This window comes from Fukomys damarensis, unplaced genomic scaffold, assembly GCF_012274545.1.
Source record: "Fukomys damarensis isolate Sample0158 unplaced genomic scaffold, DMR_v1.0_HiC HiC_scaffold_16, whole genome shotgun sequence".
NCBI lineage: Eukaryota > Metazoa > Chordata > Mammalia > Rodentia > Bathyergidae > Fukomys > Fukomys damarensis.
In genome coordinates, this window is record NW_022900928.1 from 102,824,288 (window position 1) to 102,851,622 (window position 27,335).

Genomic DNA, 27,335 nt, shown 5'->3' on the forward strand with positions numbered 1-27,335 from the left:
TAACAAAAAAAAAAAAAAAAAAAACCAAGAGTCCTTTCAGTCACCCATAGCCGAGGGCACCCTCCTTTTATTTTCCCACAACAGTAATGACCTTTGCATCTCTCTGCTAACAGAATATCTTAAGTAGTGTGGTTTCAATAGACCCTTTAAAAAAAATAGGTCCTCAGTAGTTGCTACACGTAAATTTCCCATCTTAGGGAAAAGCAACTAGGAATCCCCTTTTAGAATAAAATACTAAAGGAGAGCAGCACAATCCAGAAACACTGCTTGATTCCAACCTTAACTATAAACACTTTTCCCCTTGAAATGTATTTCCCACAACTTATGCTGAACCTAAAGCCACCTGAACAATCAATTTTAATGGTTTTTTTCACTAACCTTGAGCTTTTCCTCCTCTGGATTTTCTTCGGCTGTTACTTGAATTACAAAATGAATTAGGTAAAACCTGATTCCACTTCAAAATTATGGATTCTTTGTATCATAGCAATGGGGTTGGGTTCACAGAAGCAGTAATGAGACCAAAGGCAAGTTATGGGAACTTCAATTTCCCAAGAAAACTGATAGTCATGGGGGGTATTAATTAACTTTTGTTTTGAGTCAGGGTCTTACTTCGTAGTTCAGGCTGGCCCTGAACTATGTACCCCATAGTACATAGCCTCAGACTCCTGGTGCTCCTTCTGCCTCAGCCTCCCAAGTGCTGGGATTATAGGTGTGCACCACCATGCCCAGCATGGAAATTAAGTAATTTTGTAAGGCAAATCCAAGTAGCTCAAAGTAAAAAACCAAGGATGTGAAGGAGTAGGGGGTAAAGTCTCCACCCACCAAGTGTTGGGAATAGACACCACTTCGATCTTCCTTGTGTGACACAGACCCAGGAATCTTAATTGCTCTGGCCTCATCTCCAAAGCAAAGGAGTCCCTTCCAACAATACAAGTTTAAGAACTGAATTACACCTTCCTTTTTATTCTTGTGGAGACTCGTGATTTCCTAAACCTCATAAGTAATTAATGAACAAAGTATGATCTACTAAATTCCAAAATCAACTGCCAGGCTGGGGATGTAGCTGAGCGGCACCCGGCCCACCTGGCAAGTATGAGGTTGTGAGTTGCTCCACTGTACCAAAAGCAAAACAACAAACAAACAAAATCAGTTGCCCCAAGTCTGATTATTCAAATCCAAAGCACTAGCAATTCACAAGCACCATTTTTAGAGTGCTCAATCACGGGGATTGAGGGTGGGATTGTCTTCTTAGGCAAAAAGCTGCTTTGGAGAAGCATCTTCGTTTCCATCAAGAACTCCGTAAGGAAGCCAGTGGCCTGCAGTGGACACAGAGCATTTCCAGACCATGGGTTTACTCTTATTTCCAGTTCCTACAAATACCAAGGCCGTGAGGCTAGAAGAAAAGCTAAAAGTAAGTTGGGAGTGATGACAGAAAGAGAAATTTCCTTTCATAATGAAATTCCATCCTGAACCCAGTTAGTTTTGTTTCATCTGGTTCACATCAAGCCACACCTAAGGTTTTTCTCTACCCTGGAACTGCCATTGCCACTGCCCCTCCACATCTGTTCAACTCAATTAAACTCTCTTCACTTTTATGTTCTTGAAAACCAATAAATCCCGAAACTCTGGTGCCACGTATTTACATAAGTTCAGTTTGAAACACTAACATAGTCTTAGGATACTCCATGTATTTCATTTCAATGTGCTCAAGAGTTGAAGGTAAGTGGAAAAACTGTGATGCAAATAACTCTGCATTAGCGAAGAGAAGCTAATTCACATTTTTACATATTAAGAAATCTCCTGAGGCTGGTCATAGTGATATATACCCATAATCCCTGCACTTGCAGACAAAGTTTGAGGCAAGCCTGGTCTACTTACTGAGACACTGTCTCAAAAACACAAAACAAATCCCATCTTAGAGGAAAACCACAGCCATTTCATCCTAAGAATCTAAAATGTTGTAGTCAAGCACTAGATAGGATGGCTGTACTAAATATTATTCAAAGTCCCTCCAAATTAATGTTCTATTAATTTTTTGCTGTGCAGTTACCTATTTTACCAGTTTTTTGTTTTGTTTTGTTTTGTTTTGTTTTGTTTTTACCAGGGATCCAACTCAGAACCTTGTGGCTTGCAAGGCAGGTGTGGTACCAAGCTAAATCCCCAACCCATTTCATTGCTGTTTTGAGACAGGAGCTGGCCTTGAACTCTTAGTGATTCTCCTGCCTCAAGCATGCACCACCTCACTCAATTAGATAAGCACATTTTTACATGAACTATAGCAGAGTGCAGTGCAGTTAGAATCCAATAAACTAAAAACAAGAAAATTACTTCTCCAGTAGCTAAGCCCCACCACCCAAATGCTTAGCCTTCAGATGTTTAGAAATGGAAACAAAATTAAGACACTAAACTACGTGTTTATGAATACTGGATAGCTCCAAAAGCCAATGTTTTGTTGAGCTCAAACTAGAATTTGTTTTGTACTGGGGATCAAACTCAGGTCCTTGTGCTTGTGAGGCAGATACCTGAACCACTGAACTAAATCCCCAGCCCTTGCCAATGTTTTTTGTTTTGTTTTGTTTTTGAGACAGGGTCTCACTATGAAGAGTTGAGACTGACCTGGAACTCAGTATGAAGCCCAGGCTGGTCTCGAACTGACAGCGATCCTGCCTCAGCCTCCCACGTGCTGGGATTACAGGCATGCGACACCACGCCCAGCTGTTGAATTTAATATTGATAAAAATGACCCATGAGGACTTTCTAAAGCTGAGCCTAATTCCTAGTTACAAATAAAATGCCACGTGATTTGCTCAGTGGTAGAGTGCTTGCCTAGCATAGTTGAGATCTTGGCCTCAATTCCAGGTACTGAAAAATAAATTAAATGAGTTCTAATTTATACAAATAATTTTCAGGAAGAGTTGATAAGCTCAGGCCAACTTATTTTTCAGCAAGTGACCTGAGCAGCGTATGTAAGCTGTTAAGTTCATGAACACACCTGAGACAGCTTTTGTTTTGTTTTGTTTTTTCTTCATTGAGTTTATTGGTACATTTTAGGTATACAGTACAGTTACATTCATTATTGGGATCTTGTACCTTTACATGACAGGTCTTGGTTCTCATTTTTTCCCCTTGTTTCTTTGCTCTTTTCAGATAGTCAGATACTATTTAGGCAACATGAAACTGAATCGCATGTATGCACAGGTTTACTGAATTCTGAGATTAAAGAGTTAAGGGCCGGGGATATAGCTCAATGGCACAGCACCTGCCTCACAAGCAAAAAGGTCCTGAGTTAGATCCCCAGTAACAAAAAAACAAAAAACAAAAATTTAAGAGTCAGAAAAGTTCTCTGAAAGGAACAAACTAATGTGGTATTTATTAACTGCATAAAACAATTAAAGATAAATAGGAAAATGGGCTTGGGACATAGCTCAATGGTGTCATGCCTGCCTGGCAAGCATGAAGTTTCAATCCCTGGTACCAAAAAAAAAAAGAAAAGAAAAAAGAAAATAAAGATATACAGGAAAATATAAACCAAATATACAAAACTTAAACAGAGAACATTTTGCAAAAAAATTATTTGAGACAGGATTTTGTTATATAGTCCAAGCTAGCCTTGAACTCCCTGTGATCCTCCTGCCTCAGGCTCCCAAGTGCTGGGATTACAGGTATGAACTACCACACCCAGCCTCGCAAACTGAGAACAGAAATTATCAGTATGAGCCAATTCATAATTTCTGATGTGACCACCACTGGGTAAGTGTGTATGTATGCACCACATAGAATGTAAGTTTTTTTAACTAACAAACATAGTGTGTAGGGCATCATGGCCTCAAACTCCTTGATTCAGAGGGCACTTCAGTAGCTTGCAAGGCTTCAGTCACCAACATCACCATGGTACATCATTTTTTTTTTTTTTTAAGTTTTTTGAGACAGGGTCTTGCTATATAGTTCAGGCTGACCTTGGACTTACTATGTAGCCCAGGCTAGACAAAGTCATGGCAATCGTCTTGCCTCACCCTCAAGTGCTGGGATTACAGGCAGCACCACCATGCCTAGCCACCATACAGTAATACATACTTACACCGTGTCCAAATAATTTCCAGTATTATGCTAGAAAACCTTACGTTAGGCATTTTTTTCTTCCTATACAATGAAAAAAATAAACATTAGTACAGTTTTTACAAATATTGTTTATTTTAATGAAGCTGATACACACAATGTCCATTTAAAACCCATATCCCAGGCCAAAAAGTACAAACAAAATCAAAAGGAGCAGTGTTCTGCTGTATGCACGTCTGCATGTGTAACTTTATTAATTGCTAATGAAAATTAGAACTTTTCTGGGATCTTCTGACAAGATTTTTTTTTTTTAATCTTAAACTGCTTTCTCTTCAATGAAGTCATCCTTGGAGTTAGTCACTACTCTCACCACGTCTGTCATCTTGACTCCAAAGCTGATCTTCCTCTTCTTTTGGTCCAGACCCTCAGATTTAAGCTTCAAGTTAAGGAAAGGTCATTTTCCACAGTTTGGTTCTCTGAAAAACTTCCATCTCCCACTGCAAGTCATAGTCCAGGAGTGAAGCAATCACAAGCTTGAACTTCAGGGCCAATTGGAAAGTCATATGAACAATCACATTGGTCAATCTTATTACCACAAGCCTGAAAATGCACAGTCCTGAAAAAATCGGCCTCTCTGTGCACTCACATAATTTTTAAAAAGGAGAGGACAATATGAAGGAGGCTGAGGTTTGATCATCAAAAATCAGCACAATGAAAACAATGATGAATAATGAGCACTAGAATTCAAATTACCAGATGTTTTAAAGAGATGGGGTGCCAGTTTTCATTTCCATTTTGAACACCACATTACAAAAGAACTATTTTTTAAAAATAAAAAAGGATTGAGGGAAAAGAAAAAAATAAAAAGAATATCTAAACCGTTGAATGGCCCCCTGTTTGTTCCTGATAAACTTCAATCACATCTTCTTCCTCCATTCCCAGCTGTAAGAAAGAAAGATGTAGCAGCAGAAGAAAAAAAGCACTATTTTTAAATTGGTTTCAATTATAGAGCAAACACTTTAAAATAAAGGGGAAAAAAAAAACACAAAAAAAAGAAATGACCTATAGTAAATTACACTGCTCTACAATCAAGAATCCTGTGTGCTTTCATCTAAAGAACATACTGTTCCGTAGCACACAGAAGGCCCTGGGTTCAATTCCCACTGCCACAAAAACAAAAACAGAAAAGCTCATAGAGGTATGTGTTTCCTGTATCTAACCAGTCATTTCTTTTACTTTCCTGAATCAATTTCACTTGCTAGTTTATTCATTATACAAAAGTGAAGTTTGCATATAATACCATTAATATCAAGTTATTTGCATTTTTTATTCTCATTTTTCTCATGAACACGGAATGTTTTCCAGAGGCTACAAAAATGCAGGTGCAAAAATGTTTACAGCAGCACAATTCAAAACAACTAAATCTTAGAAGCGGCCTATGCATACAGCAACAGATGAATGAGTAAAGAATGTAGAGTATTTACACATCCTGGAGTACTATTCTACCATAAAAGAGGATAAACTTGAGTCACTTGTAGGAAAATGGGATGCACCTTAAGACCATAATGTTAAGTGAAATAAATCAGATTCACAGGCTTAGATATCAATCACATAGTTTCTCTTACATGAGAAACCTAAAGTAAAAATAAAGAGCAAAAGAAAAAGACAGGTAATAGAGAGTAGGGAGAGACATCTTTCTCAAATGGAAAGGGAGCCAGGTACAGTGGTGCACTCCATCACTCCAGAGGCTGAGGCAGGAGAATCACTGTGAGTTTAAGGCCAGCCTGGGATACATGGCAAGACCCTGTCTCAAAAAAATAAAATAGGAAAGGGATCAAGAGATGGAAGGGGAAGGAAAGAGAGGAAGCGATGAAAAAGGAATGAAGATGTGTTGCGTGTATGAACTAATTCCACATAAGGAAAGTAAACACTGTGTACTGCACTCATGTACTAATAAAATTACATATACACAATAAAACTTAATAGCTTCAAAAAACAAAAAATGAAGTTTGTTCTGTTTTGGCATTGCTGGGGATCGAACCCAGGGCTTCTTGTATACTACACAAGTGCTAACACTGAGCTATATCCTTGGCCCTCTTTCTTTTTATAATGTGCTTTATACACACTGAAATAATTCTGAAAATTTTTTCCTGATGACACTATTGAGAAATAAATTCTCTGGAAGTACTCAAGGTACATTTATTTTCCATTTTATACTACTCGTTGGTAGTTTGGTACTGTGACCATTCTTTTTTTTTTTTGGTACCAGGGACCAAACTCGGGACCTTGCACTTGTGAGGCAGGTGCCAGAACCACTGAGCTAAACCCCTGGCCCCTATCAGCATTCTTTATCTTAAAAAAGAAGACAGTACATAAGGGGGCATGACAACACAGTATCAGGCATTACCCTTAGTGAGGGTAAAAGACTGAAGCTTGATTCCTCTGTGCGTCAAAGCAATGTAAGAGACAGGGTGAAAACAAAAACTAGCATTGTTTCCAATGAAAACTATAACAGATCACAAAAACAAATGAAAAAGAAAAAGAAAAAATTTGTTATCTCCAAAGAGAAAAGTTTGTTTTTTGTTTTTATTTTGTAGATGACATTTTTGTGGAGAATTATAAAATACAAAAGTTAATTTTCTGTTTTGTTTTTTGAAACAGGGTATCACTATATAGTCCAGGCTGGCCTTGAACTCGTAATCTTTCTACCTCAGCCTTCCAAGTGCTGGGATAACAGATACGCACTACCATGCCCAGCAAAAATATATTTAAAAATCTAAAAATGACAGACTTTTGTGATTTATGATTTTAAAGTAATCATCAGACTGGCTCTAGTATTAAGACTATGGTTTGATACATATATGAATGTTAAGATAATTAGCCAGGCGTGGTGGCAAACACCTGTAATCCCAGCACTCAGGAGGCTGAGGCAGGAGAATTGCTATGAGTTCAAAACCAGCCTAGGCTACATAGTGAGTTCCAGGTCAGTCTCAACTATATAGTAAGACCCTGTCTCAAAAATTAAAAAATTTTTTTTGTTTTTGGTTTTTTGGGGTGTTTTTTTTTTGGTTTTTTGGTGTACTTTAGATATTATACCAAGAAGAGTAGTTGTGTAATATTGCAACCAAAAGCCCATTGCCTGCATGTGATCATGAGGAACAGACAAACACAAAATGAGACTTTTCAGAAAATAATTGGTTTGCAGTCTTAAAAAATGTCAGTATAAAAGCCAGGCATAGTGGTATATGCCTGTAACCCCAGAACTTCAGAGGCTGAGGCAGGAAGATCACAGTCAAGTTTGAGGCCACCCTGACCTACTTAAGTGAGACTCTCTCTCAAAAAACCAAAAAATAAAACAAAACACATAATTGGGATAAATGGCAAAACTAAGTTGTAGATTAAAAGTATTCTAGAGCCAGGGATGTGACTCAGTGGCATTGCACCTGCCTGGCAAGCACAAGGTCCTGAGTTTGTTCCCCAGTACCGGGTAAAAAAAATTAAAAGTGTTCTAACAGTTAAATTCCCTGTGATTGATAATACTGTATTAATAATAAAATAATATACTTTTTAAAAGGAAATACACACTAAGCCAGGCATGATGGCATGTGCCTATAATCACAGCACTCTTGGAGGTTAAGGCAAGAAGATCAGAAGTTTGAGTCCAGCCTGGGCAACTTAGGGAGTTAGCAAGACCTTGTCTCAAAATAAAAAGTTAAGGGTCAAGGATGTGGCTCAGTGGTGCCATGCCTGCCTCGCAAGTACAAGGTCCTGAGTTCAATTTCAATAACACACACACACAAAAAAAAAAAACCCTCAAAACAAAATAAAAAGTTTAAAAGGGGGGCTGGGGGGCCAGAGGATGTAGCTCAGTGTAAAGGCATGCCTAGATTCAATCCCTAGTACTTCAAAAAACAAACAAAAATGCATTAAGGAGTAAGTGGTCATGGTGTACACAATCTACTTGTGGTTTGGGACAGAAGAAGGAAAAAAAAACAGACACAACACATATATACAAATATAAGAAGAAAGAGAGATAATAAATGAAAGTAGCAAAATGATAAAGGTAGGTGAATGTAGGAAAAGAGTAATGGGAATTTTTTGTACTATTCTTGTAACTTTTCTGTAAAAGTATTACAAAAGAAACACAAAAATGTCAAAAAGAACATGGGTCTGCCAGGCATAGTTCTGCACACCTGTAACACCAGCATTTGGGAGGCTGAGGCAGAACTGCTTCGAGTTCAAGGCCTGCCTGAGCTACACAGTGAAACCCTGTCTCAAAAAACAGAGCTGGCTTCTGGGACTCATGACAATTTCAGTACTCAACCTGTTTCTACCTCCCTTCTTTTGGCACTTTTGCAAGAAGTATTTTGAAAGCTCAACCCAAATGATTATTGTTTTTTGATAAATGATATACCACATAAATCAAAGGATATAACAGAAAAGGGCAGTTTAATACCTTTATACCATGAACCAAATTGTTGAAGGGAGAATTTTAAATTGATTCAGAAAGAAATTATACTCACTTCTTTTGGAGTATGATTATCAGCAATTCTCTGACCTTCAAAGAGAAACCTGAGTGAATTCATTGGAACTCCCTAAAAAAAGGTTTAAAAAGAAGTGTATGTATGTATGTATATATACATCTATATATATATCTATCTATATATATAGATAGATATATATATAGAATGTATATACAAATATCAAAAGACATAGATAGGAACTTTGATACACAGAAACCAAGCCTTAGATACATAGAACATAACACTAGATAGCTACTTCTATCCTAATTACCATGTATTAAGCACCAACTATTAACCAAGTCATTTACCAACTATTTATCAAAATATTTACCAAGTACTTTGCATACACAATTATAAATGTTCTGTGCAAACAATTCTGCATTATCAATTCATCTTCATTTTCTGACTAGGGAACCCAAGGCTTGTAGAGCACTTACACAGAGCACACAGCTAAGAATTTAAAGTCAAACCTGTTTCTAATTCTGTGCTTCTTGCCACTAATTTATTCATTTTTACTAGCATGAAAAATGAAATCAGAAAGAAACTGAATGAACATCTTCACCAGCTCCTAACTCTACAAGCAAAGTGGTTTTAGCCAGGAATGGTGGCACACGCCTATAATCCCAGCACTCAGGAGGCTGAGGCAGGACTGCAATTGAGTTCAAGGCCAGTGTAGGCTACACAGCAAGACCCTATATTAAAACACCTGGGATGTAATTCAGTGCCAAGGTCCTGGGTTCAATTTCCAGTACTGCAAAACAGGAAGAGGGATAGAGAAGAGGGAAAGAAGGGGGCCAAGGATTTAGCTCAGTGGCACCGCGCCTGCCTTGTAAGCGCAATGTCCTGAAGTCAATCCTCGATACCAAAAGAAAAAGAAGAGGGAAAGAGGAAAGGGCAAAGGGGAGGAAAGTTTTGCTCAATGCTAATATATTAAGATTTTACTGTGGGCGTTTAAACATTGTTCCAAAAGCAAAGAATAAAAACCATTTCTAAACATATATTGATATATAAGTATGAGATGAAAACTTACCCTTCATGTGATTTAAATTCTTTCCAGTTATAATAAATACTAAACTGGCTAACAAAGGTAGAATATTCTTTATAGGGTTTTTAGAAAAATATCTCATATTGCAATCTAAAAAAAGATTCTATAGAAAGTACAACAACACAAACACAAACACAGAAAAAGATACTGTGAATCTGAGTAACAGCCTCATGGAAGAGTATGTGCCTAGCAGGCGCAAAGCCCTGGTTTCAATCCCTAGCATCAAGGGGCAAAAAGTTTTAATAGAAACCAATCTATAAAATAAAAATGGTAAAGTCATTCAACCAACATTTAGTTTACACCTTTATAATATCTTGTACAGAGATATCTGGGAAATGTTGTAAACTCACATAAATTAAATTTTGAATTTCTTGTTTGATTTCTATAATTAAATGTTAAGGGAAAAAATTATCAAGCCTCTATGAATTAAATATAAAAAGTCTTTCTATAGACTGTAGACTGCTGGGTATGGTAGGACACACCTATAAACCTAGCAATGTGGGAGGCTGAGGCAGGGGGATTGTAAATTGAAGCCCAACCTGGGCAACACAGCCAATGTCCTGTCTCAAAATAAGAAAGGCTGAAGATATAGCACAGCACAAAGGCCATGGGTTCAATCCCCAGTAACACAAAACAAGAAAAAGGGGGAAGGAGGAACAGAAGATGGGGAGGAAAAGGAAGTATTTAATCTTTGCAACATTTTTTTTGCAAAAAAGAGCCCATACAATGCCTGTGTTAATATCATATAATACAATTCTTCAATGTTTTTGTTTCCTTTATTTGTCTGGCTTTTTGCAATTCAATTTTTTTCCCCCGAGACAGGGTCTTGCTGGCCTTGGACTCAGAGCAATTTGGGAGGGGGGTGCCAGGAGTGAACTCAAGACACCTTGCACTTTGTGAGGCAAGCATGGTGCCACTGAGCTAAATCCACCTCCCCTCCATTTTTTTTTTAATTAGGTGGGCTAAGCATTTGTCAATTTTATTTCATCTTTCAAAAAACCAACTCTTCAATTCACTGATTCTTTGTACTTTTTTTTAATCTCTATTGCATTAATTTCTGCTGATTTTTATAATTTCCTCCTTCCTATAAGCTTTGGGCTGGCTTGAGTTGCTCTTTTTCTACAAGCTTGAAGTTCAACATTAAGTTGTTTATTTGAGCCCGCTGTTTTCCTGATATGGGTATTCACCACTATAAACTTCCCTCCTGGGACTGCTTTCATTGTGTCCCATAAGTTCTGGTATGTTATATTGGCATTATTGTTTAATTGTAAAAACTGATTTCTTCTTTAATTTCATCTGTGACCCTTTGGTTGTTCAGAGGAATGTTATTTAATTTCCATGTATTTATCAAGTTCTTGTGGTTTCTTTTGCCAGATTTTCAATTTCACTGCACTACAGTTTGGTATTATACATGGGATAATTTCAATTCCTTTGCATTTACTTAAGCATATTCTATGAGCTAGTATATGATCTACTTTGGATAACGTCCCATATGCAGCCAAGAAGAATGTATTCTGATGCTGTAGGGTGGAACACTTTGTAGACATCTACTAAGTCCATCTGTTCAAAAGTTTGGTTCAGTTCTAACATTTCATTTTTAGATTTTTGTCTAGTTTATCTGTCTATTTGTGATAGTGGGGTACTAAGGAACCCTATTACAACTGTGTTAGTGCTTATTTGATTTTTCATGTCCATTAATATTGTATACAGTTGGGTGCACTACCATGTGGTGCGTATATATTTGACTGTTAGCTCTTCCTCTTGGACTGCTCCCTTTACAAGGATGTAGTGACTTCCCTGTCTCTCTCAAGCAGTCTTGCCTTGAAATCTACTCTGTATGCCAATAGAACAGCCTTGCTTTTTTTCTGGGTTTCTGTCCTTTTATACTGTCAGTCTATGAATTTCTTTTTGAATTAAATGTGTATGTAGCATACTGTTGGATCTTGCTTCTCGATCCATTCTTCCGGTCTGTTTCTTTTGACTGGTGAATTGAGACCTTTAACACTGCATGTTATAAATGATATGTATTGACTTATTCCTGTCATGTTGTGTTCCTATTGTTGGCTCCCTTCTTTTCTCTTCCAATTTCTTACCCTGACTAGTGGATCTATTCTGCTGGGGTTCACAGAGTTGTAATCCTTGTTATCTCTTTCTAGAATATCCTTCAGAACACTTTGGAGTAAGTGCTCAATAATTCTCCTGAGCCTTCTGAGCACTAGGATTACAGGTGTGCGCCACCATGATGGTTTGCAATTCAATTTTAGTAGAAACTGATTAATCCTTTTTTTGTGTGTGTGTGTACCAGAGATCGAACTCGGATCCCTGCACTTGCAAAGCAGGCACCAGAACCACTGAGCTAAATCCCAGGCCCAGTTAATCCTATTTTTTACCTATTAATTTAAAGCATAATTTCACTTAAAATACTCCTTGGCTATCTCCCGTTGACTTTAATTTCACTTACTAAAAAAAAATCAACAACAATAATGGGTAGCATTTATTGAGCATCTTTGGGCACCATGTTAAGAGTTTTATGTAGCTACTTCATTTCATCTTCATGAGGCAAGCACTGTAATATTCTTCTTTTGGTAAAGGGGACAGAAGGATAGAGGTTAAGTAACTTGCTCCAGATCACAAAAGCCAAGTGGTGACAGAGCCCAAGTATGAATCAGGCAGGCTGAAGGAATGTTAATCCAGTAATCTAGCTCACAAAGACCATACGCTCTGAGGATGTGGTATTCATAAATTAGACTTCTTCTATATGTATCTTCTTAAAAGAAAAACTTCTTTGGGTCTGGGGATTTAGCTCAGTGATGGGGCACCTCACAAGCGCAAGGTCCTGAGTTTGATCTTCAGTCGCAGAAAGAAAAAAAAAAAAAGAAAATTCTTGATGTTGAAGATATGAAATAAAACTAGCAGAAAAAAAAAAACTAGCAGAAATCACGAGTGCTGTGGATAATGACAGTATACTAATATTAGCACTTAAATTTAACATGTAGTGGACCACTCATTTACAATTCTGAGTTACTTTCATGCTAGCTCCACATCTTACAAATTCAAACTTTGAAATGGCCCACAAAAGAGCAAACAGAATCACATAGGTACAATGACAAAATTAGAGTGATTGTTCATTGAGTTCCTAATGGTGAAAATAATGAAACAGAATCATTTTGTTGTTCTGACAGATTTCAGGAGAGAAAAATTTACGGCTAAGCAATGTATTTAACACTGTAATATACAAACCTGTCTTTGACAGTATGATTCTTTAAGTTTTTTGAGATGTGTTGTCATTTTCACTTTGAAGTGAATCTCACTGCTATCCTAATGAGATAAAAGAAAAACAATTATTGCTCTTTGCATAAATATTTGCTTTGCTTGAACAAAATTCTTTTTTTTTTTTTTTTTGTACCAGGGATCGAGCTTATTTAACCTTACACGTATTTGACAAAATTCTTTAATTACAAGCATATACTAAAACTAGAAATATAAACCTTATCACTTATTTTTCCACAAAATATTCTTTTTACCATTCCTAACAGGTTTTTTAAAACACTCAACTCACAGGGAATGGTGGCACACACCTGTAATCCCAGCACTGGGAAGACTAAGGCAGGAGTATTATTACCTCAAGTTCAAGGCCAGCCCGTGCATGCTACTTAGTGAATTCAAAGCTGGCCAGAACTACATAGAGCGACCCTGTGTCAACAAAAGAAAAAAAAAAAAGTGTGCATATGATAGTATTGTTCAATATCTCTTCTTAAAACTTTTTCAAAATAAGATAATCAGTAAAATGGGAAAAGGATATGAATACACAATAAATGTAAAACTATAAACACAGAAGACAAAAATTACATGTTATTAATAATCAGAGAAAAGTAAAATAAAGATTTTTACCTATGATATTGGCACAAAATTAAAGACTGGCAATATCCCACGTTTGGGGGAATGCAGGAAACTAGTACTTGTGAATTTTGTTGGTGCAAGACCAATATCCCACTACTGTAATTCTTTCATACTTAAAAAACAAAAAACATGTAATTATGGAGAAACTATGATGACTCATTCCTCCAACAGTCTTCAGCTGACCTTAACATCTCAGAAAATCAGTAAGAAACAGATTATGTCGAGGGCAAAAGGGTGCCAAGCAAAGGAAAAGGGGATGAGGGAAGGGTGAACAGTCAGGAAAAGGACACAGACTCTTCTGTTTAACAGTGGTCCTGGCCTTACCAAGGAACACTATTTTCTACATTTGCCTATGAAACGCACCAATTCAGAGTAAGTTTCCACTTGGAGAAATTAAAGTGATATAATCTTACCTAGCAAAGTAATTTAAAAATCATGCCAGCCCCATTTACCTCCAAGAGAAGTATGTATAATCAATAAAAATGCCATTTTCAATTAACATGCCTTTCTTAAAACATTATTTTCTGTAAGAAATTATCCCCACACTAGAAGAGCATCAAAGAAGAAAAATACAGAAACTCACCTGTCCAATGACTTTGAGCTTAATGTATTCACCTTCCTTCTTATCCCCCAAGTCCTCCGTTGAAGGTTTTGCCTCCTGAAAGAAAAGTAAATTTCAAAATAGAAGTTCCTATCTGCCCACAGGCAGACACTTCTTCAGCAGAACTCCAATAGCATGGGAAATGACAGCAAGAATCAACAAAAGGGACATCAAATAAAAAGTTCTACACAGCAAGAGAAACAACCAAGTGAAGAAACCACCTACAGAATGCAAGAAAATCTTTGTCAAATATATATAGAATATATAAAGGATCTAAAAGCCATAATACCAAAAATTCAAACAGCTTAACCAATAAATGGGCAAATGACCAGATACTTCTCAAAAGAAGAAATACAAGTGGCCAATAAGTATATGGAAAAATGTTCAAACAAGACATGGTGCTGAACACCTATACTCCAGCACTTGGGAGTGTGATGTAAGTGGGTCACAAACTCAGGGCCAGCCTGGTGGACACACTAAATTCAAGGTCAGCCTGAACTATATTTATAGCAAAAGCCTGTCTTCAAAAAAAACAAGCCGGGCGTGGTGGCGCACACGTGTAATCCCAGCACTCGGGAGGCTGAGGCAGGAGGATCGCAGTGAGTTCACAGTGAGTTCCAGGTCAGTCTCAACTACATAGTGAGAAACTGTCTCAAAAAACAAAACAAAAACAAACAAACAAACAAAAAAAAGAATACAAAAAAAACAGGGCCAGGGATTTTAGCTCAGTAGTGCTGGAGCCTGCCTCATAAACTCAAGGTCCTCAGTTCAATCCCTGGCTGAAAACCAATACACACTGCTCGGGGTGGAGGCAAAGAGTGGGGTTGAGCAGGAAACTTTTTACACTGCTGGTGAGAATGTAAATTAGTATAGCCACTATGGAAATCAGTATGGTGTTTCCTCAAGTAACTAAAATTACAGCTACTGTTTGCTCCAGCTATACCATTCCTTTGCACATATCAGAAGGAGTTAATGTCAGCATGTTACAGGGATACTTGAATACCCACTTCATAAAATTCACAATTGCCAAGATATAAAATAGCCTAGGTGTCCTGTATAAAAGTCAATTAAAAATGAATCAGACTTAGGTATAACACCTAAAACTACTAGAAGAAAACACTATAGGCCAACCTGGGCTATCTAATAAGACCTTGTCTCACAAAACCAAACATAAGTACATCAAATAAGCACAGCAAGGGCCAGGAATTTAGCTCAGTCGTGCTGCCCCTGCCTTGCAAGCATAGTTCAAGCCCCAGTACAAAAAAAAAAAAAAATAATAATAATAATAATAATAATAATAATAAAATAAGCACAGCAATGGGAAAAACCAAGAATAAAATAGCCTACAGGATTGGAGAAAAATCTTTGCCACCTACTCTTCCAATGGAGGATTAACAGTTGGAATATATAAAGAACTAAAAAAAAAACCCTCAAAAAAACACCAAAAAATGAAATCGCTCAATCAGTAAATGGCAAATGAATTGAATGGATAGTTATCAAAAGAAGTATAAATGGGCACTAAGTCTATGAAAAAATACTCAACAGCTTTAGCCTTTAGGGAAACAAATCAAAACTGCAGAGATTCCATAGGCAAGAATACAAAAAAAAACAGTCAGAGCTGGTGAGGATTCAGGGTTGGGATGGGGAGGACTCTTCTACACCAACAATAGAAATATAAATTAGTACAACCACTATGAAAATCAGTATGGAGATTACTTTAAAAACTGAAAACGGTTCAAGGATAGTGGCATGAACCTGTAATCATAGCACTATCAAGGCTGAGATAGCAGGATCAAAAGTTCAAGCCCATCCTAGGTGCCTACCTATCCACAGAGGAATGGGTAAAGAAAATATGGTATATACACAATACAGTATTATTCAGCTGTAAAGAAGAATGAAATTATGCCATGTACAGGAAAATGGGACAGAACTGGAGAACATCATGTTAAGGGAAATAAGCCAGACTCCAAGAGCCAAGTGTTCACCTGTTCTCCCTAATGTGTGGAATCTAAAGAAGAGGACATGAAAATAAAAGGGAGACTATTATTAGACAAGAGTATGGAATGAAGGAGAGGAAAGATGGAGGGGTAAGAAAGAGCAGCAATGTGGGAATAGATATGATCAAAATATACAACACTATGGAAACTCAGTATTTTGTAAAATGTTTTGGCACTTTCTTTTCTAGGTACCAGGGATTGAACTCAGGACCTTTTGCTTGAGAGGCAGGCATGGCACCATTGAGCTAAATCCCCAACCCATTTTGGCACTTATTAATAAAAATATATTCTTTACAAGTTCTTATATGTTATTTTATTCACTTATGAGTACTCATTACTTCCCCTCAGCATACAAAATCTGCACCTGAGAATATAAAGAGCATTTATTTTGCTCGCCAAGCAAGCAAAGAAAGTCCTAAAGTCAATCACTCTCCCAAACACTGGTTCACCAGAAATCAAGAAAGGGGTCTCTTTCATTATCATACCTCATAGTTTGGAACTTGATACAACTTTACCATGCATCAAAAGCACCTAAAGGACTTTTAGAAACAAACTGGTAGGTCTAATCCCCAGTTTTCTATTCAGTAGGTCTGCAGCAGGGCTGAGAATTTGCTTATAACAAGCTACCAGGTGATGTGAACATTGCTGGCCAGAGAATCATCTGGAGGCCAGGCCACTATCCTACAGTCAGCTGCGCTTAGGCAGAAGTTCATCCTCCAAGAATTCTTAGCCAAACACTCTGAATCAAGGATTATCTTCTCACATCCTAAGGCTGGTATTCCAGTAACAGAATTGCACCAAGATATACAAATTAACCATGCAGCACAAGCAAAGGCTATTTAGAAATTAAAATCAAATAGAAAAGTACTGGCCTAATATAGATTCAAAACAAATTCATTTTATACCATCTAATATTTTAGACTATCTGAAGCATTATAAGACAAGTTCAGAAGACAAAGGTTGGCTGAAAACAAAAATATTAGGGGAAGGCCAGGGATTTAGTTCAGTGGTTCTGCCACCTGGCTTGCAAGTGCAAGATATGAGTTTGATCCCCGTTTTTTTACACCCGAAAAAAAAAAAAAAAAAAAAAAAAATAGGGGAATTAATTTAAAATCAGGAAAAAAGCACAGAATAAGTAGGAAAGAATCACATGCCTGTAATCCCAAGCATTCAGAAAGCTAAGACAGGAGGATTGCCGTGGGCTCTAAGACCCTGTCCGGAGAAGAAAAAAGAAAGAACCACCACTACCCTGGAAATTTCAACAATAGTATGGTAAAAGTCATTTTCCTCTACTTGGTCACCAAATTATCCACTAATTTAAATGTATATCCTTTTATATTTTTACTAATACCAAAGAGTAAATCCATTTCAGTAAGAATATAACCACTTTTCAGTTAAAAAAAAAAAAAAAAGAGCCATTACCTGTATATCTCAATGCCAGTAACTTAAAAGCACTAAATTCTCTAACATTTAAAAAATTAACAGAACAGGGCCAGGGATTTAGCTCAGTGACACTACACCTGCCTGCAAGCATAAGGTCCTGAGTTCAATCCCTGGTGGTGGGGGGTGACTAATAGTGCAGCCCTATAATCTCAGGCTGAGGCAAGAAGATCACTGCAAGTTTGAGGCTAGCTGAGCTACATAGTGAGTTCTAGGCTAGCAGACAGACGAAAATAAACTAGAAATAGATTTTTACTTGAAGATACAGTCTAGAGCAATGATGGCGAACATTTTGATAATAGCTTGCTGAGAAAAACTAAAACTAGAGGTTCCATTTGACTCAGCTTCTCCTCTTCTTGGTATCTTCCCCAAAGAATTAAAAGCACCTTACCAGTGATATATGCACACCCATGTTAATAGCAGCACAGTTCGTAATAGCTAAATCCTGGAAACAGCCCAAATGCCCATCAACTGATGAATGGATAAAGAAAATGTGGGGGTTTTTGCAGGTGCAGTGCCACTGAGCTAAATCTCCAGCCCAAGATGTGGTTTCTTTATACAACAAAGTATTATTTTGCCATGAAGAAGGACGAGCTTCAGCAATTTATAGCTAAATGGACCTTGAGACCACACTCTTAAGTGAAATAAATCGGATACACATTTAAGTATCACATTGTTTCTCTGATATGAGAAAATGAAAGTGGAAATAAGGACTAAAATGCATAATAGATGGAAAATGGGAAGAAAATGTTCAAATGGGAAGGGAAACAAAGGAAGAGGCAGAGAGAAAGGAAGGGACAAGAAAAAAAGTGAAAATAGAAGCAAAAAATGGAAACAAAGCTTTTGTACACAGGAAGGGGTCTTGAGGGGAGGGTGGGCATGGGAAAAAAGGGGCCAGATATACTATGTACAGGTGCAAAAAGCCTGCTGAGGCACACATGCCATAGGTTTGCCACCACTGGTCTAGAGTCTAAGGAAAAGCTTAGATAACAGAATTGACTTCATTAGTATGAACTCTTGCCCTTTTTTTTTGGCAGTGTCCCTTTGTAGTTCAAGCTGGCCCTGAACTCACTATGTAGCCCAGGCGATCCTCCTGCCTCAACCTCCCAAGTGCTGGGATTACAGGCGTGCACCACTGCGCCCAGCAATTCTTGCCTGTTTTTCATTCTGCGGTGATTTCAATATTTACCTACTACTAAACATTATGGCAGCAGGCAAAATTAACCTGCTTAAAACAGTCTCACCACATTTCTATAAATTTTATTCATAACTAACAATTGCTTCTTCCTTCAAATAGTTATAGAGAGCAAAGCCAGCTTATTCCCTTCAGTGAATGGCAGTAAGCAACACAGCCCCCTGTTCTCTTTTACTGTAAGGACGGGTGCACTAAAAAGCTGTTAAAGTCAACAAAAATCAGGACCGTCCCTTCCCCTAGCAGCAACACAGAAGCACAACACCAATGTTTTTTGTACCTGTTTCTCAGACAGACTAGCTAGCTATACAGGCTGCTCAGAAGAAAAAAGATTCTTCCTTTCCTCAGATTCATCATCCACAGTGCTTTAGAACTCTCTTCCCAAAGCAGTTTCCCTGATCCCACAACTAAGATCAAAATCTTAAAGAGCTTCTAAGTTTAGAACCAAATTGCACAGCACTAAATTAGGACTTCTATCACCACACTCAACTCTCATTTTTCTCTCACTACTCACTTTGCAAACACAAGAATTCAACTAAATTGGACTATCTGCTATTCTGTTAAACTGAAATATTTGCTATTCCCTGAATATGTCCATCTTCAGACCTTTATGGCCCATTTCCTTTTCCTGGACTGAATAAATACATGTACATTCATATATACACACAGTTATATATATTCTCCATCTTCTCTCAGGCTCTCTCCTTAAATCATCCCAAGGATATCAACTCCACACATCAAAGTCCAGTATCTTAAATGCTCTTCTAGCAGATCCTCAGCCATTATCCTCCATTAATACTTCTACTTATAATTTACTGTACTCATATGTTTTATGGCATTTCTTTTTTTTTCCAGTACCAGGGATCAGGCGGGCACAGTGGCGCACGTCTGTAATTCCAGCACTCAGGAGGCTGAGGCAGGAGGATCGCTGTGAGTTTGAGACCAGCCTGGGCTACATAGTGAGTTCCAGGTCAGTCTCAACTACATAGTGAGACCCTGTCTCAAACAAACAAACAAAAAACATCAGCACCAGGGATCAAACTCAGGACCTTACACTTTTGGGGGAGGCCTTGGCGCCACTGAGCTAAATCCCTGGCAGCATTTATTCTTATTTAAACCACACCCTCCCAACCTGATTTCTCCTGCTGTGGTTCTCACTTTCTTCCTAACTGCACTTCTTACTAGAGCTCTTAGCATTTCCTACCCGACTTTTACTGCAACTCACTGTCATCTCATTTATGCCTCACTACTCCTTACCAGTTGGAACCTTACCGCTGAAGCCATGGGACACTTACAGATCTTATCCTTAACTATAAAAACCACAAACACTGTCACTTCTTCCTTGAACAGCCCCACCCCTATTTGACTTCTAAAATTCCAGTCTCATCATCTCAGGAATTTCCTTAAATGCTGGTCTTCTCTGAATTGGTGGTCTTCAAGCCTCTGTTTCCTCTCTGACTCCATGGGTGACCAGTGACCTGAACTGTCAAATACCACTGACTCACAATCATTTCCTCCAACCTGACAACTTGACTGAGTACTACATTCATTTTTCCAAATCCCTGAACATCTCTATTTGGATATCCCTGAGTACTTCATGGTGAAAGTGTCCAAAACAATGTATTATCTGAAACTCCTCTGTTAGCTTTAACTCCTCTTCTTGAAAACCAAATTCAAAACAAACTACAGGGCTAGCTCAGTGGTAGAGCACACACTTATCAGCACATGCCAAGGCCTGGGGTTCAATTTCCAACACTAAAAAAAAAAAAAAAAAAAAAAAAAAAAAAAAAAAAAAACAAAAAAAACTACAACTCCTCTTGGATTCCTAACTACAATAAATACTATACATTCAGCTGTCCACAACAGAAACTTTGTGTTTTTTTCCTCTCTCAAATTTTTATGTCAGTCATTCATTTTTCTAATTCTTTTTCTTTTCTTTTTTGGAGATAGTCTCACTATGTAGTTCGGGTTGGCCTTGAACTCTCTTTTGCCTCAGCCTCCCAAGTGCTATGATTACAGGTGTGCACAACCAAGCCCAGCTTGATAATTCTTAATGGTCAATCCCATTCTCTCTATTCCACTTGTCATTGTTGATCACTAACATTACAGGGTAATTCTCCAATACCACCAGAGCTATCTTCCTAAAATTAATCTAATCTGATCAAACTCTTCAAGGTTAATTCAAGCTTCTTCACTGACATACACACAGTGGCCCTTTACGTTCTGGCCTTTGCTCATAATCAAATTTTCTCCTCCTAGCTCTCTTCCCAAGTATCCCATCCTCCAGTCATAATAAACTACTTACAGTTCTTGAACACAGCACCTTCTGCCTAATCTCAAATATCTCTGCACATGCTGATCTCCTCTGCTTGCAACACTTTTCCATTTCACTCCCCTTTTAAGACTACTGAGACATCATTTCCAACAAAAAGATTACCCAGATAACCCTCTTAAATGTTCACATACTATTGATTTTTGTCTATTACAACCATCTGTTAGCATAGCTGTCTCTCCTAAGACTTGAGACCTTATTGGCATGTCTTATTTGCCTTTGTATTGCCGGTCAGACAGAGACTGGTACCTTGAAGATATTCAATATGCCTGTTAAATAAATTCATGTTTTTTGTGACAAGTCAGTACGCTCTGTTTTCCCTACAAGTTTATGATGAGAGACCAAGCTTTTTCATAGTCCATACTACCAGGCATATACTAAGCAATTATTAGGTGTTCACAAATTAATAAGCTGACAGTACTATTTTCTACCATAAAATCTTACTCCTATTTCATACTTCTATACACAATAGCTTAAGCAACAGTTTTTCGGATTCATTGTTGGGCATAAGAAATAATTCACTTTAGGAAAAAATGGAAACAAAGCTTTTGTATATGGGAAGAGAAGGAGGAGACTTGAGGAAGGGAAGGGGATAAATTTTTTTAAAAAAAGAAATAATTCACTTCACTTTCCTAAGAACATAGGAATATTTGAATTTGCATTTGAAATTTCCAAAAATAAGGTTACCCCTTCCCTAAGACTCCATTTGAACGATCTCTTCCACCTCTGAACCACTATGGTAACAGATGTGTACTACTGTACTTGTTTAACAGCCTCAAGCCTACTAAATGCAGTCATTTAGCTTTTCAGTGCAATCTTTTCTTCTCTGACAAACTATCCTGGAAAATGAGAAGACCCTGGACAAAAAAAGCCAGTTTGTCTCCACTGATCTCCTCTTTTGTAGGCCTTTCCTTCTCTCCTTGTAAAAAAAAGCAGCAGTTCACATAAAATGGTATAGCACAGTGGCCACAAAACAGTGCAAGTATTCAGCTCTCACTCTGGGACAGTAACTCCTCAAAAAATCCTGGGCTGGGATTTTAGCTCAATGGTTTGGCGCCTGCCTCACAAGCACAAGGACCCAAGTTCAATCCCCGGTACCAAAAAAGAGAAAAGAAAATTCCAGAGGTTTGCTAGAAAGGGAAACAACTCTGGAGCAGAAGAAACTGGTGTTGGAAAGAAAAGGGTCAGGGATGTTGCTCAGTGGTGCCATGCTTGCCTAGCAAGCTCAAGGTCCTGAGTTAAATCCCCGGGAAGGAGAGGAAAGGGAGGAAGGGAAGAAGGAGAGGAAGGGGAAGGAGGGATGGAGGGAGGGAAAGAAATGTGTATATACAAGATCAAAGAAAGAAAAAGCCAGGTATGGTGGCACACAAGAAGCTGAGGCAGAAGGATCAGGTGCAAGTTCAACCTGCACTACAAAACAAGACCCTGGGGGGGGGGACTGGAAACCTTTAAAACCTTTAAATCTTTATTTAGATCTGGGTAATCCAGAGATTGAACCTTCTACCAAAGTGGTAAAAAAATTTAGTAGGCGCACTACCAATTCAACTTTCCAAGATGGAATGGGTTGGAAAGAGATGGCTGGGTCTGGAAAGAGAACTAGAAAAGACTGTCTCAAAATAATTAAAAATAATAACAATAATAATAATAATTTCCCACTTTAAAAAAACATCATTAGCCAGGCACAGAGGTGCACAACTATAATCTCAGCACTTGGGAGGCTGAGATAGGAGAATGGAAACTTCAAGTCTCCAGTGAACAACGTGGCAAAATGAAAAATAAAAAGGGCTGAGGATGTAGCTCAGTAGAGCACCCATCACCACAAAAATAAATAAATAAATCACAATTTCAGAAAATTCCAAAACAGATATGCTAAAGATGTCAAGAAAAATTATCCACAACCACCTCAATGTCCTATAAGTAATAATTCAATCTTGGATATAAAGTTACCAGGTCTATATTAAGAGAAGAGTGTATGAAAAAATACCATGAAAGACAAACTTCTATGGCAACCAACCTTGCCTCAAAAACAAAACATCACTAAGGGGTCAGAATAAGGAGAAAAATACTTGCCAGTTCATGTTTTTGAGGCAACCTTCCACTTCTAGGCTCTAAAATGGTGCTGAGAACACAGCAACACTTAATATTAGTTGAATGACTATATCTGATTAATTATTCCTTTGGGGAAAAAAAACCTTTAAATAGGTATCCTGTCAACAGGTTGGTCATCATAGGAAAAAGGAAAAAAAAAAGATGAATGCAACCTTATTCCTGGCTGTCAAAATCCAACAGTCTAGGACCAGGGATTTAGGGGCAATGAAACTGAGTCTGATTCACAAGTGCAGGCTCCTGAGTTTGATCCCTGATACCTGGAAGGGAAATCCAACAGTCCATTGAAGAAAAACACTTAAAATGTAAATAATTATAATAATACATATTTATAATACCGACATCCTAGCTGCTATGGGGAGGGGCTAAAAAGTATCACAATATATTTGAAAAATACTTTAGAGTTTCGAAATGTGAACTAATGAGTATTCTAACCACAACAACCATAATCATATTGCTTTCAAAGTAATACTCTCCCCATCCCTACCCCCCCACACACACCAAGGATTGAACCCAAGGTCTTCTCACTTAGCTACATCCACAGCACTTAATTTTTTGAGACCAAGGTCTCGCTTTTTTTAAGCAACACTTTCTATAGTGTTTCATTATAATCTGCTTGTAAAATCCACTAGCAGAACCTTATGTCTTTACATCACTGTTCTTCTAGGGCATGGAATGCCTAAGATACACATCACTACAGCTCAAGTATTAGCTACAGCTTAACATGCTTATTCTGTCATATAAATAGGATACATAGTTACAAATTTTAATGCACAATCAGTTCATCATACTCTCTTGCTAAGATTAGCTTACTCTTACTAAGATCAGTAAACATCAACCATAGGGAGCTGTAAAGAACAATACAAAGGCTGGGGATTTAGCTCATTGGCAGGGCACCTGCCGCCTCGCAAGCATAAAGTCCTAAGTTTGATCTGAGGTAGGAGGTGCAGGGACCAATGGTGACACAAGAAACAATTTATGTAGCAAATTAAAGAAACCTGTAAATACTGACAGTCCTACAACTGAAAAATGGAGTCTCAATGCTGTCTGTTTGGATCTGGGCTGGCCTTAAGGATCTGACTGACCACCGACCAACAGAATACAAAAAGACATTCAAGGCTGGATCCTAAAAGCCTCATTAAATCAAGAACCCAGGTCCACTTGGAACACACTCTGTAAACCCTAAACTGCCATAAATCTGAATCTCCTGGGGTCTCCACACAGAGGCCACTCAGACTGAGACTTTATGCAGAGCCCAGTCCTGGCTCCCACCCCCCACCACACCCCTAGTGTTCAAGACCCAGTCATCTGAGTAAACTAAACTGAGGCCCTTCACAGCAAGGGGCAGAAATGAGTCCAGCCCAGACAGCCCTGCCCAAACTGTAAATTTATGAGCAAAACAAAAGATGGTTGGTTTAAACGATTAAATTTTGATGTAATTTGTTAGGTTGCCATAGATAACTACAATTATATAATGCTTTCAAAACTCTGACAAAAAGAAATCATTCAGTCTTTCTGAAGTGGGGGTGGGCTGAGTGAACCTTGTAAGCACAGATGCAATTAAGAGTGAAGCAAATCAGTTACCCAATTCCTACAATTAACAGACCTGAATCAAAGAGCTGAGGTCCAGACTTTGATAATTTGGTATTTAAAAGAAACACTACAAACTCCAAAGTAGAGGAAGAAAAACATTTGTACAGATTACACTTAAATTTTTGATATGATGCTTCAGATTCTATATAAGTACTTTGTTTTGCTACAAGGTGAAATTAGGCTAAAGGAGAACACCTAATCAGATTTGTTATTAGCTAAAGGATGATCCTTATCTTTTCTGAGGGATCAGGTAACCCAAAGATATAACTCCCCTCCAAAAAACTGTCACAAATTCTCAGAAAATACTCCATACAAGTTCAGTAGATTATCAACCCTCAGACTCTTACAGGCTTTAAGGTTAACTGTTTTAGATGATAATGGTCCACAAGCCCACTACACAATGCTGAGACTGTTAAAACTGTAAAGTGTTTCAAGCCCCAAATATAAGTCATGGTGAACACAGCAATTTAAAACCTATGTGAATGTAAGGTCTACCTATTATAACATGAAATTACTCAATCTCCTTATCTTAGCAACAGACAATAAACGTGAGAGTAGCCTCAGAAAATACATCACCAAAGTTTATCTTCTGGGGACAGTGATTCAGTCTCATGTTGCTGATATTACACAGTAATCTGGGATTCTTGCTCTCACTTTTAAACCTTTTAAAGGTAAGGATTCAGCTTCTGATCTCTTTAAATCTTCAGCACCCAACACTAAACTTGTTCTGGGCCCTAATAATTTAATACTGGTGCTGCTCAATTAGCCTAGCAACAGTTCTCAAACCTTTTGGTTAATAAACTATAACATTCATAAGTATCACTTAGAGGGGTGAAGTAAAGATTTAGCTCAGTGGCACTGCGCCTGCCTCACAAGCAAAGGTCCTGAGTTTGATCCCTGGTACCAAAAAAAAAAATCACTTAGAACCTGACAAAGCTTTTATAAGATTGACTATACCTACTGATTCTGCATTTACAGTATTAAACAATGAAACTGATGTTTTAAATATTTATTCATTTCTAAAATGACAAACCCAATAGATGTTAACAATAACATTTTATTAAAAATCTTTTTCAAAACAAAATTAAGTGAAAAGAATGGCACCGTTTCACATTTTTTCAAATCCCTTTCATGTCTGGCTCAAGAGAAAGCAGCTGGATTTTCACATCTGCTTCCATACTTCAATCTGTTGGGATATCACTGGTCATGTTTCTAAAAAGCTTCATTGAACACTCAAGAAAGTATGAGAGGAAAAAAAATGAAATGACATTCTAGTATTAATATGCAACAGTTCTGGCCTTACAGACCCCCTGAAAAGAATGTCCTAGGTCCTGTATTTCTCTCTTCACATACTTTCTAAATGAGCTGCCTTCAAATTGTAGCAAAAATAATCCTACAACTTATTTCCTAATTCTTTCTGGATACTACTCTTTCACCAAGCGTTCATAAATAAATGTCAACACGCTTTCCTGTAGCTACTTTTGAACTTGAAAATAAAAAGCTAATGAAACTAAGCATTTACAGCTGTTCTTTCCTCCCTAGTAAAAAAGTAAATAATGCCATCCCCATACCAATCTGGGACTTAATCTAGATTATTAGTAAATCCATCTAAAACTAATTTAATTATAAATTTTTAAAATGAGTACATTTTGTACAATAATGGAAATACACACACACAAACACACACACACACTCACAAAAGCCTCTTGCTCTCACCAAGTGGTATAAAACTGGGTTAAAAGCCAAGGGATTTAAGTGTGTTAAATTTAAAAGTTTCAGGGACATCCCGGAGTTGAATGAAAAAGTTTTCTGAATAACCATCACTAAACAAGTAAAAGGTCCAAAACTACTTTTAAAAAACTCAAAGTAGTATGAGAAAACAAAAGTCCAAACAAAAACCTTATAAATTAAAAATTATCCTTAAACGTAGTTAACTAGAACAGGATGAGGAAAGCTTCAAGAAAAATCGGTCAGTCCACCGATACAAATCCCAAGCAAATTCCTAATAGTGACACTGAGATAAAGAACGTTGTCATTAGCAGGCAACATCTGCAAAAGTTCTGCAAATGCTCTATACGCACATAGTTTTCCTATCCTTTTCCTCATAAGTAGTCCCAGTCATCTATCGGCTTAAGGTTTAGATGTAATTTTTTTGCTGCGCTGTTTTGTTTTACTTTGTTTCTCGGCTCTTCTGCGTGGTCTCTTACAAGTGCAGAGCTGATGAACTAATCCTGAGTAACAAACGGTTAAGTAGAGAAAGGAGGCGACGGCCCCGCGCTCCCCCACGGTCCGGGATCCGGGGACACTGCCGGCGTCGCCCTCCCGCCCTCCCTCTCGAAGAACCACAAAGCTGAGTCCAGGCGCGTTTGAGGGCCCCGGGGCCTCCCGGCCGGAGTTCTCTCCCGTTACATAACCCGGGCCTAAGGCTCTGCTTCTGCGCTCAGTCCTCTGCAGGGAGGCGGATGGGGTCCCCGGGGTCCTCCGAGGGGGCGGAAGCGGGGCTCGGCACCTGGTCGACCCGGGAGAAAGAAGGGGATGGCGTGAGGGCAG

At 38.0% G+C, this 27,335-nt stretch overlaps 2 protein-coding genes across 3 annotated transcripts in view; one reads left to right on the forward strand and one right to left on the reverse strand.

The window, feature by feature from the left end:
* Positions 1 to 1,623, forward strand: part of Kiaa2012 (KIAA2012 ortholog) — a 119,052-nt gene extending 117,429 nt beyond the window's left edge. The window contains exon 23 of the mRNA XM_033764539.1: positions 1,253 to 1,623. Within this exon, the coding sequence (XP_033620430.1) occupies positions 1,253 to 1,391 (139 nt within the window). The 3' untranslated portion in view covers positions 1,392 to 1,623. The remainder of the gene's footprint in view (positions 1 to 1,252) is intronic.
* Positions 1,624 to 4,275: 2,652 nt separating this feature from the next.
* The window catches only part of Sumo1 (small ubiquitin like modifier 1), a 23,453-nt gene continuing 393 nt past the window's right edge, over positions 4,276 to 27,335 (reverse strand). Inside the window, exons 2-5 of one of the 2 annotated variants that reach the window (XM_019206335.2) lie at positions 14,108 to 14,182; positions 12,865 to 12,942; positions 8,580 to 8,651; positions 4,276 to 4,998 (exon numbers count right to left, since the gene is read on the reverse strand). In XM_019206335.2, coding sequence (XP_019061880.1) covers positions 4,930 to 4,998; positions 8,580 to 8,651; positions 12,865 to 12,942; positions 14,108 to 14,182 — 294 coding nt within the window. In that variant the 3' untranslated portion in view covers positions 4,276 to 4,929. The remainder of the gene's footprint in view (positions 4,999 to 8,579; positions 8,652 to 12,864; positions 12,943 to 14,107; positions 14,183 to 27,335) is intronic. The other variant, XM_033764540.1, reaches the window with a different exon arrangement.